Source organism: Callospermophilus lateralis, chromosome 10, assembly GCF_048772815.1.
Source record: "Callospermophilus lateralis isolate mCalLat2 chromosome 10, mCalLat2.hap1, whole genome shotgun sequence".
Taxonomy (NCBI): domain Eukaryota; kingdom Metazoa; phylum Chordata; class Mammalia; order Rodentia; family Sciuridae; genus Callospermophilus; species Callospermophilus lateralis.
This window is the reverse complement of record NC_135314.1, coordinates 14,287,254-14,305,445: the sequence shown is the minus strand read 5'-3', so window position 1 is coordinate 14,305,445 and position 18,192 is coordinate 14,287,254. Positions and strand designations below refer to the sequence as shown.

The 18,192-nt window shown below is 36.3% G+C and overlaps 1 protein-coding gene across 6 annotated transcripts in view; it reads right to left on the bottom strand.

The window, feature by feature from the left end:
• Positions 1-5,557: 5,557 nt before the first annotated feature.
• The window catches only part of Grik1 (glutamate ionotropic receptor kainate type subunit 1), a 379,975-nt gene continuing 367,340 nt past the window's right edge, over positions 5,558-18,192 (bottom strand). For 4 of the 6 annotated variants that reach the window (XM_076867152.2, XM_076867153.2, XM_076867158.2 and 1 more), the window contains one exon: positions 5,558-5,713. In XM_076867152.2, coding sequence (XP_076723267.1) covers positions 5,558-5,713 — 156 coding nt within the window. Of the gene's footprint in view, positions 5,714-6,118; positions 6,206-18,192 lie in introns of all 6 variants that reach the window. The other 2 variants (XM_076867150.2, XM_076867151.2) reach the window with 1 other exon arrangement.

The following is an 18,192-nucleotide window of genomic DNA, read 5'->3' as shown; positions in this document are numbered from 1 at the left end:
AGAGATGATCTGGAAATGGCTTAATGCCAGAGCTATAAGTCCTAAAGATATTATGCACACATTTAAATTTTTCTCTGATGTTGGTTACTTGAAAATATTTATCTTGTATATATCCGTGTTTGATTTTCCTGAATTGCTATGCTCTTCTGGTCTCTTACTGAAGAATTTACCAGTATGTGTTTATTGTGGGCATGTGGAGATGCAGATTTGAGAAAACCTCGATGGAACTTATGATTATGGTCTCTAAAAGCCAAGTGTCTCCATTAGAATGGACTAGGCCAAATTTCGAAAACTTCACCTTTGAAATTTCACCTATTCAATTCCAATATTCCCCAAAGCAAGGACTCTCATCTTCTTCAAAATCAGTGGCAGGTATCTGTGTGGCATCTGCTCTGGAGATGGTTCATTCATCATCCTGTCTTTGTTTATTATCCACTGTATGCAAATAGATGAGCAACTTACAGAGAGTGATGAAGATTTAAACAAAAAGTGTTCAGATTCCTCCAGCGAGGCGTTTATAACCAGCTTCCAGTGAGTTCATGATAGCATGTTGTCTTGTGAGATTCCTGGGGGCAGGATGAGGCTCGAGAATGGTCACAGAATGCCGTTCACATGTCTCAAGTAGGAACTGGTGGACTTGCCTTAGGAAGGAGACGTGTTCAGAGTAATTTGAGATCAGTACTACAAGTAGTCTGAAGGTAGAGAGTCATTGTATTAAATACTAAGGGTTAGAAATGACCTTTTACTGTTTAAGTGCCTTGGTAATGCATTGGTATGTTTAAATATTGCTTCCAGGTAACATGCATAGCTATCCGTCCATATATTCTATTAAGAGGTAGTGAGAGAGTGCTACTTATAGTTCTTTAAAAATCGAATTTAAGTTTGCATTAAAACAAAAGGATCAGATTTTTGTAGTGCCTTGTTGAAAGCCCAGGCTATACACTCTGACAGACTGAAGTTAGAGTCTTAGTTTGGTAAACCAATGGTCTGGCCTTGAAAGCTACTTCACCTCTTTTCCTGTGGTTTCCTTTTCTGGAATGCAGATGATAATGTGAAGTGCTGACCTTGTGGGTTAAAACTAAGTGGGCACATGAGATCCTGCAGGCCTGGAGCTGAGCCGAGGTTCAGTGGATGGTGCTTGGTATCCAAGGGTTAGGAGGGAGTAGGATGGGGTTCTGATGATCTGGGTGGGGTTTTTGCACCATTTGTCACTTCATAGTTAAATGGCCCTGGGTGAGCTATCTAGCCCCTCTGAACTGCAGTATTTACATGTAAATAGCAATACTTACCTTAGGATTGCTGTATTCTATGAATAAATATGAATGACACAAAAGCACCTGGATTTAGCACATACTTGTTATGTGATAGCTGAAATGACAATAGTTAATATTATCTGATGATGTGACCTTTTTAAGATACTGGGAACATAGCCGAGATGTGTCTAAGGCAATGAGATATACACATATATGTGTGTGTATATATTTATATTTACACCATATGTATTTTTTTGGTCATATGTTCAAATGAAATGTCAAAGTCCAGCTCTTCTTGGGTCATTCCAGGTATTTTCATGGAGTGTGTGTGTTTGTGGTGTGTGGAATCCTTTGCCTTCCACTGGAATTCAGGTAGGCTTCCTATTTTATTTATCATCAGTTGAGGTTTCAGCTTCCTTAGTAGAACTCTAAGGTTGCCAAGAAGATGAAGTGGAAGGTTCCAGGAGAAAAATATCCTGATTTATTGTCCATATCAGAACACTGGTGAGGACAAGGGGACACTTAATCATGATTTCTGGTTGAGTTCAGAACTGTTCTTGCCCGACTAGACTCCCTGGTCACTCTGCCAATGCAGAACAAAAGGATGGGAAATGAGCAGGGGAAAGGAAGGAGGGAGGATTGGGTGGAAAACCAAGTGGCATACCAGGCGATACCTGCTCACAGACCCATTTTGGAGTCTCAGTTGACGGAGCAGCCTGTCTAAAAATGAAGAACATCCTCTAATTGGACATTCTGTAGGCAAATCTTCAAAGCAAGTCCCTCTGATGCCCCTGTGGCATGATGGTGAGGGCACTCACCTGCAAAGCCAGTTGGAGTGTCTGTGGATTTATAGATGTTTACCTGTCAGGATGGTTTAATGTTGGTCATTTCATGCCCAAGGCTTATGGGACTTTGAGTTACTGCTTGTAAATATAGGATGTATGTCTCCACTCTGGTGATTTATTGTTCCTATTTTGTCCTGCTTTTTCCCTCCACACTACCATTTTATATATATATATATATCTGAAAAGAGTTTCCCTTCATATGCGGGACTGGGCCTGGGACTTGAGTGTGCCTCTTTGAAGTCCCAGGCTCTCTCTTTGTTACCTCTTCTATGTCCCAACAAGTCCCTTTTCCAAGTGTTACCTTGTTGATGGAAGGGCTTGTTGTCTCTAGCCTGGGACAGTTTTGATATTCTTTACCCTTGAATGTCTTTGACCACTTAATTTCTTAATTTCCCCCTCACTGCTGTAGGCTGGAGGGATCAGTTCATAGGTGATTTGCTTAAGTAGATTATAACCTGAACTTATTTTTGTCAATGCTCCATTTCGGTATCCCATCTTTGACCCTGTGATGTTGGGGAGAATCTGATGGACCCTACATTTTGGCACTAGTAGATTTCCCATTTATTTAAAAATCACACTGGGGGGACAGCAGCCGGGCATACCTTCCCTGAACATTATTTTGACTTTGAAACAGAATCATAGGTATCTCTTGACCAAGAATTCATTTAGTCTTTCGGGTGAGACAAAGAGTTCAATTAAAGCTATAGTTGCTGAGGTACAGAAAAAAGAAAAAATGCTGGTCAGATCCACTTTGCCTCCCTCTAACTTCTTTAACTGCTTCCTCCTTATTTCTGTCCCCCTTCAGCTTTTTTTTCAGGCTAAGAGTGAAAAATTCTGGGCCCTAGATATATCTCCAACCTCATGGGGTCAAGGTAAGTTGTGAATCATCCCTCTTTCCTCCTCTTCTACAATAAACACAAGGCCAAGATCTGAGACTTAAAAGGAAAATAAATCTTAACTGTGAATATCACCTTTCAATCAACACTGACCTCCTTTTCTCATCCTGCATATCTCACCTGAGCAATCTTTTTCTTTTAGCCTCAAGAACTTGCTGAAGAAAGAAACGCTGAATCTAGTTTCCAATTAACTTTGCCATTGATTTCTACATAACTCTGTGTGAGTCACTGTTCTTCAGTGAATGGGATGAAAATCTCAGAGATCAATGCTTGTTCCCAGAGATTCCATTGGCTCAGTTTCCAGATTTTCTCTCATTTCTTCTTCTCTCCTCTGAACTCATGAGCTTACCCTGATTTTCACCCCCGAATAGACAGACGTGTAGGTGCATGCATATGCACCAAACGAAAATATCAGGGAGAAAGGGGACTGTGCACTAAATTTAATAGTTAACATAAAAAGGTCCTCTTCTGCAATTTTGCCTCCTTCAATATATTTTCTAATGAAGTTGCTCATAGCAAGCATTATATGCCAGTAAGGAAAACTCAGTTATGGAGCACAGAGGAAAAAAGGTTATTGGGCTTTAAAATGCTATAAACCAGATTGACACACAATATATTTTAGGTATTAGAAGTTGATATACTTATTTTCTCACAAATAACTCTAATAATATGTGAAAAGTCAGAGTAATTTTTGTTTTTCAAAAATAAGAGGGAAAATTTAAAAATCAGAAGAAAACATGACAAAGTACAAAACAGAATGCCTTAGGTATACTTTTTAGTGAAGCGAATAAACTTTGCATTTCCCACTCTCCCATGATATATTATCATTCTAGACCACATTTAGTTAATTGGATTCATGGTTTTTATCCATGAATTTTTAATGCTAGCATCCTAAGGTGTTCTTTAGGAGCCATTTTCTTCTACTTGATGTCAGTATGAATTCTTATTGATTTAAAAACTAAGTGTTTATTATCATTAAGTGAAATATCTTTTATTACTAATTTTTGTTGTTTTTTTCATTCCTGCAAATATTTTCATACTTAAATTTTAAATATAGTGCACAGTCCCCTTTGTCCCTGATATTTACATTTGGTGCATATTCCAAGATTAAAAATTCTTGCAATCAGTAAAGTATCTTAAAGAAACCATTGGGATTTGGTTTTATGAAATATTAAATCAATTCCTATCCTTTCTCATTGTTTCCTGGTACAAAGTCTCCCCCAATTGCTTCACTAAACCCTCGTCCCCTGCATCTTGCAATTTTCCTTGGTCTTATTCTTCCTTCCTTCCTTCATGGCCACTTTCTGAATCCCTGACTGTCTGCATTGTACTTCAAAATCACCTCCATCATCCTGTGGTCTCTTTGCCACAGCTCTGGCTCAGGTGGTGACATCCCTAGGTTTACTGAAGGAGATTTCTGATGGATCTGCATCTTCCTTCCAGTCTTTTTTCCTTCTTTCTTTTCCCTCTATCCTCAGCCAGAGTAATTGCTACCTGTCTAGCCCATTGCACCTCCATGTATTTTAGCTGCACCAAACTCCTTTCCTCTTTAACATTGTGGCCCTATTCTCTCTTATTTCAATGCCATGAAGCTGCTGTTTGCTTAGATTGTGACACTTGCCTTCCATATCTTATGTTCCTACTTCACCCATTTATGTCCAATCACCCCACAGACCTTAACCTTGCTGTTCCCTTCTGCAGGAATCCTTTCTAGCTAAAGTCCCATGAGCATTCTTCCGCATGTTCTTGCAACTTCTGACTTCCACCAAGGAATTTCCAATGTTGTTTTGAGTAATAAGCCTTTATTTCTCTGTTTGAGAAATAAACTTTGTGAGGCCAGGGACCATGTCAGTCTTTGCTCACCATCGTGTGCCCAGAACACAGACTAGTTCCCTGGAATGTGACAGATGCTTTTACTTTTGGAATGTATTTTTATTTTTAAATATACTTTTACAGTATACTCACTAATGTTCTGAATGCCATTGAAATCATATTAATGCAGATTTTAGAATACAAGGATGAATGGTTTCTCTTTACTATATGTAATAACTATGGACTTCGTAGAAACCAAAAGTGATTATCTTTAAACTCAGCCGAGAATGACTGTGCATCTTAACAGGGAACAAATTCTTCAAACTAGTGAACTCAACAACCAACCACACAACCAAACACTGTGAATGGAGCAAGTAATTGGGAAGGAACCATAGCTCAAACTTATTCTGAAAAAAAAAAAAAAGAAAGAAAACTTGTTTTATTATTGTTTAGAAAGCACACACAGCAATTTATTGGAGCAAAAGAGAAAATGCAAAATAAGTGCGCATACAAATTCATTTCAAAAGAACTGGTGTTACTTCCAGAGTACCTATGGGAGTTTTTAAAATTATGCATTTCTTATATCTATATCCATAATCAGTTATGGATTATGCCTATCTCATTTTATCCATTGTCAGAGTTATGGATATAGATATATGGAAACACATCTCACACTCAGCAGAAATCCTCGAAAATCTGCAGCAAGCATATCCTTTTCCTCCCGGGAAAGTCCTTAAAGTATTTTCTTGGATCACGCCACAGTCTCTTTTCTCTGAGTTCGTCTCTGATGACAAGTAAGGATACTTGTGAAAGAGGATTTCCCCTTAGTTCTTGACTTTTTCTTTAGTTTTTTCTGATTCTTGAGTGAGATTCCCAGTTCTTCCATAATGGCATTGAAAGAGAGACACTAAAGAACATGAAATAAAATAAAGCATCAGTTGAATGGCGCTCTCTTTCATGCTGTGTCCACCTGTCTCTTGCCTACGGTTTCATGAACACAAGATACTGGTCTTAAGGAAACCCAGTCACAACTGGCCCATCCCATCACCTCCTCCTCCACCCACCGGCCACCCACCTTTTCTACTTAAGGAAACTGAGGCAGCAAGTTAGCTGGGCAAACTTTACAGCTCCTTTCACAAATGCAGCAGTATAGAACTACCCAGTTAGAGAAAACTCAAGGCTCTCAACTTACCTTTGCTGAGACACCAAAATAGAGTTAAATTAAGGCATTTCCCCCATTGAGATGATCCAAACATGATAGGTTTATCAAGGCATACGGACACTTCAGTAATGCTATAGAAAATGAACAAACCTTCTCTACACCAAGGCTTTGTTTTTTTCTCCCATGAAACCTTACTTTGTTCCTAAAATAAAATCTAAGTCTTGATGACTTTCCTTTCTGATAAAAAAAAGAAAAAAAAACAATTTTAAATTGTATATTTTCTCCAAAAAATATAAAAAAAAACAGAGATTCTGGCAGTAGCAATGATGCAGCTGTGGTTGAAATGGAAAATAATGTGGTTTGAACTGCACAGCAAAATGATGACATAATACAAAAGAAAATGGGATTATGATTATAAAATGTTGTACATATGCAGATGATATATATCTATATCAAGATATGTATCTCCATTGCAATTACATTATATATATGCACACGCACAGTACATAAATGGCCCAATAAAGCATAATTTGCTGTCATTTCTTCTAGCCAAGATAAAATTTTTGACTGATAAATTCCTGCTTATAGAGATTTCTATAAAGCAGTTTTCTTTTTGATGAGGTTGTTCTTAAAACATCCCCTAGCAAGATAAGCCTGCATAGAAGGACAACGACAGCATGGTTCCACTTATACAATGTTTTTAAAATAGTTGAGCTCAAGGAAACAGAAAGTAGAATCGTGGTGGCCAGGGGTTGGAGGAGAGGGAAATGGGGCCAGTCACTATTCAATAGGGTACAGTTTCAGCTATGCAAAATGAGCAAGTTCCAGATATCTGCTGAACAACTTGTGCCTATAGATAACAACACTCTGTTGTACACTCAGAGTTTTCTAAGAGGGTAGAGCTCAAGTTATAAAAAGAGAATCTAAAAATCAAAGCTTTTGACAGAGAATATGGTGGAAGGGCAAACATCACTCCTTTGCCACTAGCTTGCAACATGAAATTGGGTGACAGTCAGATGACAACATGCCAGTGGATAACTTCTCTAGCCTGCAAGAAAATGGAAGAAAATGGTGTCCCATTTGCAAAGTCCTGAATGTCTAATGTGGTCCTTGATTCAACATGCAACATGAGTTTTTGAACATCTATACTCAATTTTGTCTTAAAAAGAACTTTCTGGAGCTAAGTAGTAGTTTTTAAATTTTTCGACTCTATTTAAAAATGAGATTATAAATATAGGTTTTAGGCATATACTTCTTAAAAACTAGCTGTTTGTATAAGTCTTTTTGTCTCTTTTAAGCATGTGTGTATAGGATTTGAACTTCATTTTCATTTTCCTATGAGAAATGAAAATTCAGGTTGTGCATGCTAATTTTCTTTCAAATTGTAAGTTATGACTTTAGCAAATTGAGAGATGTGTCACCTCACACAAAGAAAAAAATCAGCAGAAACATTTTCTATTAATTATACTTCAGGAATGGTATAGCAGACATATAAAAAATGAAATATATTGACTTTTTAACATTGTGCCATGTAAAATTTATGTGTTTAAGATCAAATGTGTATTTTAAAGTGTCCTTGTGATGGTGTTATATTAGGGTTTTGCAAACTTTGCTAAGAAATTTATTTTAATGAAAGGATTTTTTTTGGCGGGGGGAGGTGTAGGACATTTCTGTTTTTAGGAAGATCATCACAATGAGAGAAAGGATGAAGAAAAGAATTACTCTAGAATTAGTATGATTGGATGTAGAAAAAAAGGGAATTTGCAAACATTATTATACTTATACCACACAGTGACCATATAAGGGGACATATCTATGATATATATATAATATAGATATGTTATTATATATTATATATAATACATTTTATATGTTAGAGATATTTAGCATCTTACCAAAGATAAAAAGTCTGCATTTGAACTCAGTCCATTTGGACTACCCCAAACCAATGACTTTCACTGGAAATCATCTACAGATTGATTCTTAAGTCGTCTTCTTATTATTAAATCACCCTAGATAACTTTTGTAAATTCTTTTCCCATAAAACATATATTAAGAAATTACAATCTTTCTGTTTTATTTCATCTCTCAGGTGTTTGCATTTAGACATTTCATTTTATTTGACATCAAAACAACCAAAATGAACCTCTATATGTAGCTTGCTCTTCAGGCACAATGAGGAAAGGATTGATTGAGAACTCTCTTCCCTATTTTAGGAGAGAGATGATCATAGACCTTATTCTAACCATATGTTTCAGTTAAGTTAAAAAGAAAATCTTCCCCCATATTTGAGATTGTCTTAAAACACAATAAACATCTTTATTCTTTTGATTAGAGTATTTCTTTCTTTCTTCTGGTGTGAGAATGGATAGAATTATAGTTTTATAGGTAGTCTGGTTTCTCCAACTTTGGTCAAAAACAATGATTTCTCTTTGATTCTTACTTTGTCTCAAACTGTCAAAAAGAAAATGGCAAGATGTTGGGGCTGACCTTTCTGCTTCCAAGCTTTTGCTGTAGTCACAAGGAAAGATGACCTTTAAGGTCCCTGCCAGCCTGAGCTCAGATAAACCACTCACTCTTGTAACTATAGGAAATGAAATGGTGAAGGTCATCTCTCAGCCCACAGTGGCATCTCTCAAGGTGACATGGAAGGGGCTCATGTTCATTAATTACTCTGCCTTTTATAATCTCAGAATTAGAGATATGTATAGCATATAAAGATTGAGTTTCTGAATCAGAATCAAAATTACTGTAGCTTTCTAGAGCTTCTATTTTGGGGCTTGGGTTTTTATAAACTTCCTCATACTCACAGAGTCATAGAAACATTATTTTTAAATATGATGGCTTAAATTTCTAGAATCTAATTTTATCATAAATCATCAAACATAAGGACATTCAGCTAGCTGCCTTACTCTAGAATTAGAGTGATTGGATGTAGAATATCCTAGTAGTATCCTTTGAGGCTTTGCAGCCTGGAAATGTCCCCAGTTTCCTGGTCCTCAGTCCTTCTATTTGTCTCTTGTGGATGGTACACACATTTTTAATGGATCTATATGGGGACATTAATAAAAGCTTGTAATTGGTCCTTGGCATCATAATGCTGGCCTTTAAAGTTTAGCTATACTCATACTAGCTAGGTTTTACTAGATAAGGTGTTTATTTTCTCTTTGACTCAGTTTCCTTTTCATAGAGCTATTATAAAAATTCAACACACTGATGTATGTGAAATGTTGTCCAATACCTGGCACACTGAAGTTTTTAAAATAAAATTTTTCTTTAAAATAAAAATTTTGTTACCACATTGAAAATATTTTAACTCTAGGGCATTCACAGATTTTTTTTTTTTTGATGGTGGGGAAACAATAAATAGATTGATGTTTCTTTAATTGGAGCCATTTTATGCCTTTCTATTCAACTGTTCCTTTGGGTTGTTTGTATCAGGGTTTTAGTTAAAACAGATCCTATACATACTTAGAATATAACTTTTCAATGTTTATTCTTACTCCCCGCCCCCAATTCATAGCATGTTTCAGTATTTATGTAGGAAATGTCATTATGACTTATTCAGACATGAGACGGGGGTGAAAACCAACTACAGTCCCTTGCCATTTAAAACACTCACATGCATATGTGTGAACACATTCACAGAAAATGTCTAGGATGAGAAATCTGAAAGGAGAACCCATTTGCAAATTAATTTATAGTAATATAATATGACATTGCCATTTTTGTTGCTCCCGACAGTATTCAAAGATAAATTATGTGTGTGTGTGTGGGGTATTGTGAGAAAGAGAAAGGGGGAGAGGTGAAGAAACTTCTCTCTTAGAGGAAAGGAAACCAAGAAACATAAATTAATCTAGCTGAGACTGCCACAGAACCTTCCTCTAGAACAGCAACTTTCTTGGTTTTGAAAGAAGAAAGATTTGCTTGTGTGTTTTGGTTTTTGCAGAATGTCATTCCTTTTCTCTGCTTCCTGGGTGCCTGAGTGTTCCTCATGAGTCCCTTTCCTTCTCTTCTCCTGTCTTTTGATTTCCTTTACCTTCCCTGTTTCATAACTGCTGACTTCATGAAAGCTCCTTTGGATTAACCCACAGTATTTGGTTTCATGGTGCTAGTGTGAGCCTGAAAATAAATTATACAATTTCCTTCTTTTTTCAAATATTTCCTGGAAGGGGTAGGAGGTACCAACAAAGCTGTTTTTATTTTGCTCCTAAAATACACTGCCTCAGAAGGAAACGGTCCAGGTTAAGGGAACTTTTTTTTTTTTTTTAAGTGATAGGAATTGTTCTATATTAGAATTGATTCAAGTTTTGCTGCATTCAAGGAATTAGACCATTTGAGCCTGGCTTTATACTGATTGAACTGGTATTAGATTGTGTATGTCAGGCTGATTTTTTATTGTAAATTTAGTATCTGTACATTTATTGGTATATATACATGAACACTTAGAAGAACCAACATTTTGTTCCAGCAATTTTTGTTTTGAGTTCTGTCTTAGCCAATATTGTATAGTTTTTCACTTAAATTATTAGGCTCCTTATATTCAAAGACATGGGAAATGCTCTGTGACTTATTTAAAAAGTTTTACATTATACGTGAAAGAAAAGGATGTTGGTAATATTATTGTCATTTTATAGATATAAAATCTGTCATTGTATGTGTAGACTTGCTACAGCTTAAAAACAAACTGAGACTTAAAGTCATTTTGTAAAGACAATTTTCAGTAAAATATGGAATATCAAGGTGATGGATTTCTGAGAAATAATGGAACTATTATTATTATTACTTTGGCTTGGTCAAACTACTGTCAAAGTTCTGTGGAGGCAATGTCGATAATTTTTTTTTAATAAGAAGGACTACATGTTTACATTCTTAACATATATATTTTTTTATCCTCAGGCAGAAAACATTTTAAGGAACAGGGTCAGAAGAATCCTAGTTATGTGTTTGTTGCCTTGAGGCTTTGGAAAGTCGGTTACCTATCTGCACAATTTCTATTCTTTGCAGGATGCTTGATGATCTGAAAGCAGGGTGCATGCTTCTATCACCATTAATAATTATGTGAATGTGGTAGAGGAAGATTTCTTGGAATTATTGTATATGCACTATCTGTGTGTGAAGTTTTTGCATTCCAGAACTGAGGATTTGGGCTGCTTTTGCTCTGGTTTTATCCATTTTCTGAGTTCATTTGAATGCACAGACCATCTTTCATGTAACCATCCTTGGAATTTTTGAAAAGCAGATCAGAAAAGTTGAATGTTGATTACTGTATTAGTTTCTAGAATAGTGGTTGTTGATCTGTGCCTGAAAATGAGGAAAACTATTCTCATCTCCTGGGTCTACACTGAGAATTTTAGCTTGGAACAAATCTAGATACTGTAATGTAACTGCATAATGTGATCACCAATGCTTATGCTGACTTGTGGCCCTGAGTCCCTCTTTGTCCAGCCAAGTTCCCTGCACTGTTGATGCTTTAAATTGGCTTCTGAAAGCCCTAGTCTTCCCATTCTTTGTATCCTGTAGACTCCACTAGCTCAGTTTTTCTCCTTAGCCCTTTAACATCATATTTCACCACCTATATGTCCTTTCTTCTCCCCTATTTCATCTGTGTTCACAGCCATGGAAACGAATGCCAATACCCTTACCTTCTCAGATCCTTCAGTAAAGCCTCTCTCTCTGCAGGAATGCATTGCCTAAAATTTCTGTTCTTCTATCTGAGCTCTCAAACCACGAAAATTTACCTCTGGGATCTAGAGGTAACCTGATTCACAAAGATCTTCTTTCTGGCTTATCTTTATTTAAAGGTTGCGTTTAGAAAACTTATACTCCTATTAAAATAGATTTTGTGGAATGGCATGCATAATTCACATTAATATATTTTTTTTTATTTTTTAAAAGAATTTTAAAGAAATTTTGTACACAAGATGAATGCCCAGGGCTCTGAACTGATCTTTCTTTTGGATAAGGCTATGTAAGTTCATTCTCTTCTAACATTGGGAATAATTTCATGGAAGCCTTTGAGAAGAGGGATTAATACTGAGGCAATGTAACATTTTGATATTAATTCATGTGCTTCTGAATCTTAATCTTTTTTTCCCACTTTTAAAATTATAGCAAGAGCTTTTATATACATTGCCCTTAGGGTAATGATGCTATAGAAAGAAAAGAGTCAAATTGGCAGCTTTGAGCTCTTAAGTAGACTTCTATGGATCTACAGAAGACAGTGAAGTCTTTGGACCTATTAGTTACAATAGCCAGGTATGTGAAGATGCTTTGAATTATAAAAAAAAATCGATATTAAATATTCAATTTAAGGCCTTTAGGGTTGAAGATGGTGTGTGAAGATAATTGTTTTGTGTCTGCTCTCAAGGAGAAAAGTGCAACCAAGTGATGGAAGAATTTTGCCCTAGCTGCTGGGAATATCAGAGAAGAGCCCCTCACCTGTCATTTGGAGCCTGCAGGGTCAAACTTCCATAGAACGGAAGGTGTGGTCACCTGAGGACACAGAAAAATTGTGCCCCCTTTATGTCATATGCTTTGAGCACAGGCAGTCACTCAAGCGGGAATGTCATTAGGGTCTGTCACCAGGCAGGACAAAGTCTCCCATGGCTTCTGAAGGGCACTCAAGAGCAGCTGAAACTTTTCCTAGGCTCTTGCTAATTAGAGATAAGCTTTTTGAACTAGAACAAATGATTTATTCCATGAAATATCTGGATCCTGCAAATGAAAGCTATGTTTTTCAAGTTTTTTGTTTGTGCTACAAATTTGCAAAGATAACTGAACTCAAGAACTAAAAGCTTGACTCATCTCTAGGTTGAAAGCAGTTTATATAAAAACTCTGATGCCTGATCATGGGGAGAAAGTGGTGGGGGGGTTCAGGGGGGCAAAACAATGGAAATAAATGCAGGTTGCTATTTTCCTTGGATCTATAGTAGAAACTCAGATTTATTTTTCAGAATACAGACTTACTGTGTGCCTAGTTCCATGTATTTCTCCTTCATGGATTGTATATAATGAGTTCTACAGCTTCAGATAGTTCCCTATGAACATGTCTCATTATTGGTGTTGCTGTTGTGTGTTTTAGGCTAATCTATAGGTTTATTGAGATACAAAACAGATCCACTTCTGCAACCATCACTCTTTGTAATGATTTGCTCATGACAGATGGGATAGGAACCCATCATCCCTCAATGCTGTGTTGGCCAGTTGGGACAGTTTTCTGTCTAACATGTTGTCCTCCTACCTTGAAGAGCTGGCAATGCAAAGTAATTCTGCTCATCACAATAAGAATTTAGTGAACAAGGGTAATACACAATCATATCAAAATATACAAACAAAAAACTTTTTTATTTTTTGCTGCTTCTATAATTTTATTTCCTTCCCATTTTCTACTAGATTTCAAAAATGTTATGATTGGAAGACAACTTCACTGTAACCTCTTCATTCTGTCCATGAGGAAACCAAGATTGAAGGGAGTAAAATGATTTGTTCAAAGACATAAAGCCCCAGCAGTGTAGGGAGCTGAATTTTCTTGGCTTTTAATTTCCAAGTTGGTGGAGGCGATCCCCCACTCACTGTCTTGACAGGGTCACAGTGAGAAAAAGTGTTGGCAAAGCCGCTCTCCCACTGTCTTGACAGGGTCACAGTGAGGATGAATGCTGGCAAAGCCACGCTGGTTGGTGGGTAACCGAAACCATGAGACCCTTTTTTATGTAATTGGGACTTTGCATTTTCATGCTTATGTTTCTCACAGGAGGCATGAGCATGTTAAATGCCAAACAAATTAAATTTCAGATGGCTAGAACAGAACAGGTAGTTCAAGCCTTGGAGGCCGTTCTACCCACCCCTCAGCATATCAAGGACAAAGTAAAAGGCTATTCTTCTATCTTAGTACATTGTGGACAAACCTAATAATGGCCAACAATCATCCTCTGAAAAACAAATTCTTTGAGAACTAGTGCACCTTGACTGAGAAACAAACTCTTTGAGAACTAGTGTACCTTGACTGAAAAACAAAGAAACTCTTCGAGAAAGCAGCTCAACCAGTTTTATGAGAATAAATTTAGGAATCAATTAAAATAGGTTTATAAGACACAGTTTTAAAATAATGTTAGAAATATTATTTTATTTAGATTCTTAAGTTTAGAAATTCTTAAGTCTTTAGTTGTATAGGTTTCTGATATGTTTTAAGGATGATTCATAAACTTTAAGATATTTTAAATATAAGATTTAAAGGGACTTTTTTAGATGGGAATTTTGAATTAGAAATAAAGTACAAATGTACTTTAGGTTAATGATTGGCTAAAGACTTAGAGTCTGGTTACGTAGTTTGGCATTAGTTAATAAGGAAATAACATATCTTGGGAAAAATAGTAAATCTTGGGAAAATCTGAAGGATGTAAATTGGTGACATGTTTTATTGATGATTTTGTACTTTGATGATTGTATGGCTGGGGGTCATATCCTGGAAGAATGTAGATCGGTGTGCTCTCAATCATGGTTAAGGAAATGTCATGTCTTGGCAAAGTTTTAAATTATATAACCAATGACGTATTGTGAATCTATAATGATGAGAAAAATTGTAATAAAAAGGGGACCCAGAGAAAGCAGTTTTAGCTCTCTCTCTGGAGATTGCTCAAACGGAACGACTCCTGTCTCATCACTTCGCCGACGCCACTCCTCCTTCAGGACTCCCTGGACCCCGCTGGGGCTGGACCCCGGCACCAAGTCACCTATCCATTGGACTACACACATTTTCAAGAGTCTGTTTTTATCAAAACACTGTCAATTTAAATGTTGGAAGAGTTATTTCTAAATGGATGGCAAGTGCTTCTTGGTTTGTCTGATAATTAATACATTTTGGGTTTGTAGGCAAAGGAAAATCCTTTTTGCACAATTACAAAAATAACCTAGACTTCTGCTCATCACTAAAGAAGTTGATCGGACTACAGAAGAAACGCAGCTGAAGACATAAATAGCTGAAAATGTGCCAAATTTGGGTTGATTACTTCTGAACAGCCCTCTCTTAGTTCTTGTGGCTGGTAAAGACAGAGTGATCAGGGAAGCCTCTTTTTAGAAGCTGAAAATCTGACTATTTGAATATTTTAAGTCTGAGAATGATATTCAATTGAAAAACTGGGCAGAAAGACAATTCTAATTAAGATATATTAAGATTTTTTTAATCATTAGGGGGAAACAGTAACTTCGTTCTATCACTCAGGTCTTATTATTTTTGTGTTTAGCTATAGGTACACATTGTGGCAAGGATGTCCATTGCTGTGTAGTTTGGTCCATTTAACTGTGTTTGGGCTGACAACATCAAAATCTGCATTTTTTGGGGTGGTGGAAACCATCCAGTGAATTACTTATTTTTGCAAATAGAAATTCTTTGAAAATTTAAGAATCTCATTCTCTGTAATATCAGTCTCCATGGAGAGAATTTTGAAAGTAAAAAAAGAAAGATTTTAATATGCTTGTGCATCTGGACATAAAATTCCATAACTGTAAGAAGCATAATGAGATGGCTCCTAAAGGCAAGTTAAAATTGCAGCATTGAGCCAGAATTTCTCATTATCTATAACAGTTAATTAATAATGCCATTTGGCGCAGTTAGATATGCAGAATATAGTACAGAAAGAATGCTTTGCATTGCTTTTGCTTTTAAAGGTTGCTCATGCTCCCCAGAAAACAGACCTTGTACTATAAGGACCACGTGCTTGGACATTAATTGAGATTCACTGTAGTACTGCTTAGCCACAGATGGCTCATTTGGATATGATATAATGCTAGCCAAATACAATGAGGTATTTGGAAATCAGCTTCCTTGGATAGTTGCATAATCATACGATCCAGCTAATTTTCTTAAAGGCAAGATCCCTAGCCACTGAATGTTTCTTAGGTAGTTCCAATTTTGCTAGAAAAACTTTAAAATAATTCAGTTTATAATGCTAATGTAAAACAAATAACACATAAAGCTGTATTTTCCCCTTTTACCAGATTAGGTTAGAGACAGATTATTAGGAAATGAATTAAGCAAGATCATGTGATTCATTGTTATAGATGCATTTGTTCAATCTTGTAATACCTCTCTGCTCTCTTCCTGCCCTCAAACCATGAACTTCTATTTAACAAAACCTTACCATGACCAGCTAATTTGAAGTAAAATTGCCATATTCATGATAGCTTTAAAGAAAACTAATGTCTGGTAGTATTTTTTAAAATTTTATTTTAATACAGGAGAGAGAACCTGGGATGCTTTGCCACTGAGCAAAATCCCCAGTCCTTTTTATTTTTTGATACAGGGTCTTGTTACGTTGTTGAGGCTGGCCTGAAACTTGTGATCCTCTTGCCTCAGCTTCCCAAGTTGCTGGGATTACAGGCCTGGGCCACTGCACTGGGCTTACTCTTGCATTTAGGTAAAGCAACTCTACTCAGAATTCTTGGAAAAAAACTCAGGTTTGAAAAGCTACTTTAAAACTCCTAGTATTAAAATACTTTTTTTTTTCTTTCTTTCTTTTTTTGGTATAGGAAATTGAACCCAGAGGCTCTTCACCACTGACCCACATCCCCAGCCCTTTTCCATATTTTGTTTAGAGACAGGATCTTGCTGAGTTGCTTAGAGCCTTGCTAAGTTGCTGAGGCTGGCTTTGAACTAGAGATCCTCCTGACTCAGCTTCTCAAGCTCCTGGGAGTACAGGCATGCACCACTGAGTTTGGCTAAAAATAATTTTAAGAAAGACTTAATATATATATAAAGACCTAATTTTGGAAGAAATTGCTATACTTAAGCCAGTTTTCATGAAAATAATGTATACAATTGATTTCACTAATTACTAATTTTATGCCTTTCAGGCTTTATTTAAAGATTGTAGATGCCTGGCCTACATATATTGAAGAGAAACATCTGGAGCTAGAACCTGTAAACTCTAAATTGTTTCCCTGAGTGTTTTTGATTGATGCTTAAGCATGAAAATTAATGATGCAACCCAGAGTTTGAAAGTTATTGTTCTAAATTTCACTTAAAATACAATGAATCCTGCAAGGGTCTTTGTGGTCTGAATAGTCATTCACATGATAGTATAAACTAGTTGTCTGAGAGGAATTATAAAAGGATAAAGAAGAAAGTGTAAAGAACCTAAGAGAATATAAAGCGGGCAATGATCAATCTACTTGATAATGTTGAGTAGAGCCAGCTCTCTGTTTAATAACTAAATGTGGAAATTATCAAATTGAATATTATGAAATTTTTAATCTCAAAAATATGCAATTTCTTCCTGAATTATGCATGTAAAAGGATCCATTGAACTTTGAATGCTAAATATGTGTTATATATATTAGTTGGAGTTAGTGCTTCTACCTTTGGAATCAATACATTAATAAAGGGATGGGGATGTGGCTCAAGCAGTAGCACACTGGGTTTGATCCTCAGCACCACATACAAATAAAATAAAGATGTTGTGTCCACTGAAAACTGAAAAATAAATATTAAAAAATATTCTCTCTCTCTCTTTTTAAAAAATACATTAATAAACAGCAGTGATTTATTGAGTTTATTAATCAATTTATTTATTGATTATTGAGCATGCACAAGTTTGTACTCAAATGATTTGTCTGCAACCCTCCTGTATGTTAAAATCAACTGGACATCTGAAAAAACTACTATTATCCTGCCTCAACTCCCAGACTAATTAAATCAGTTTCTAGAAACAAGGTCAAGTGCTTCCACTACGGATTCTCATGTCCATCAGTTTGGGTCCTTTTCTTGTATGTAATGGCCTTACCATGGATTTTGAATACCTACATAGGGAAATTAATCTTTTTTGGTGGTGGGGATTGAATCCAGGGGCGCTTTACCATTGATCTGCATCTCAAGACCTTTTTATTTTTTATTTTGAGACAGAGTTTTGCTAAGTTGATGAGGGCTTCACTAAGTTGCTGAGGCTGGCCTTGAATTTGAAATTCTCCTGCCTCAATCTCCCATGTTGCTGGGATCATAGGTGTGTGCCATGTACCCATCAGGGAAAGTAAGCTTACAGCGCTTGGATCTGTACCTTAGTCAATATGTTTTCTAAATCTGGCTCTGTTTTAAGATTCTTGATACATTTCCCTTCTTGCTCATGTGACCAAAGAGAAATACCTAATATTTTAAGTAGGAGCCCACTTTTATTAACCAATATTTATTAGCAGTACTTTTATAAGCGGTTTCATTTTCTCTGTCATGATAT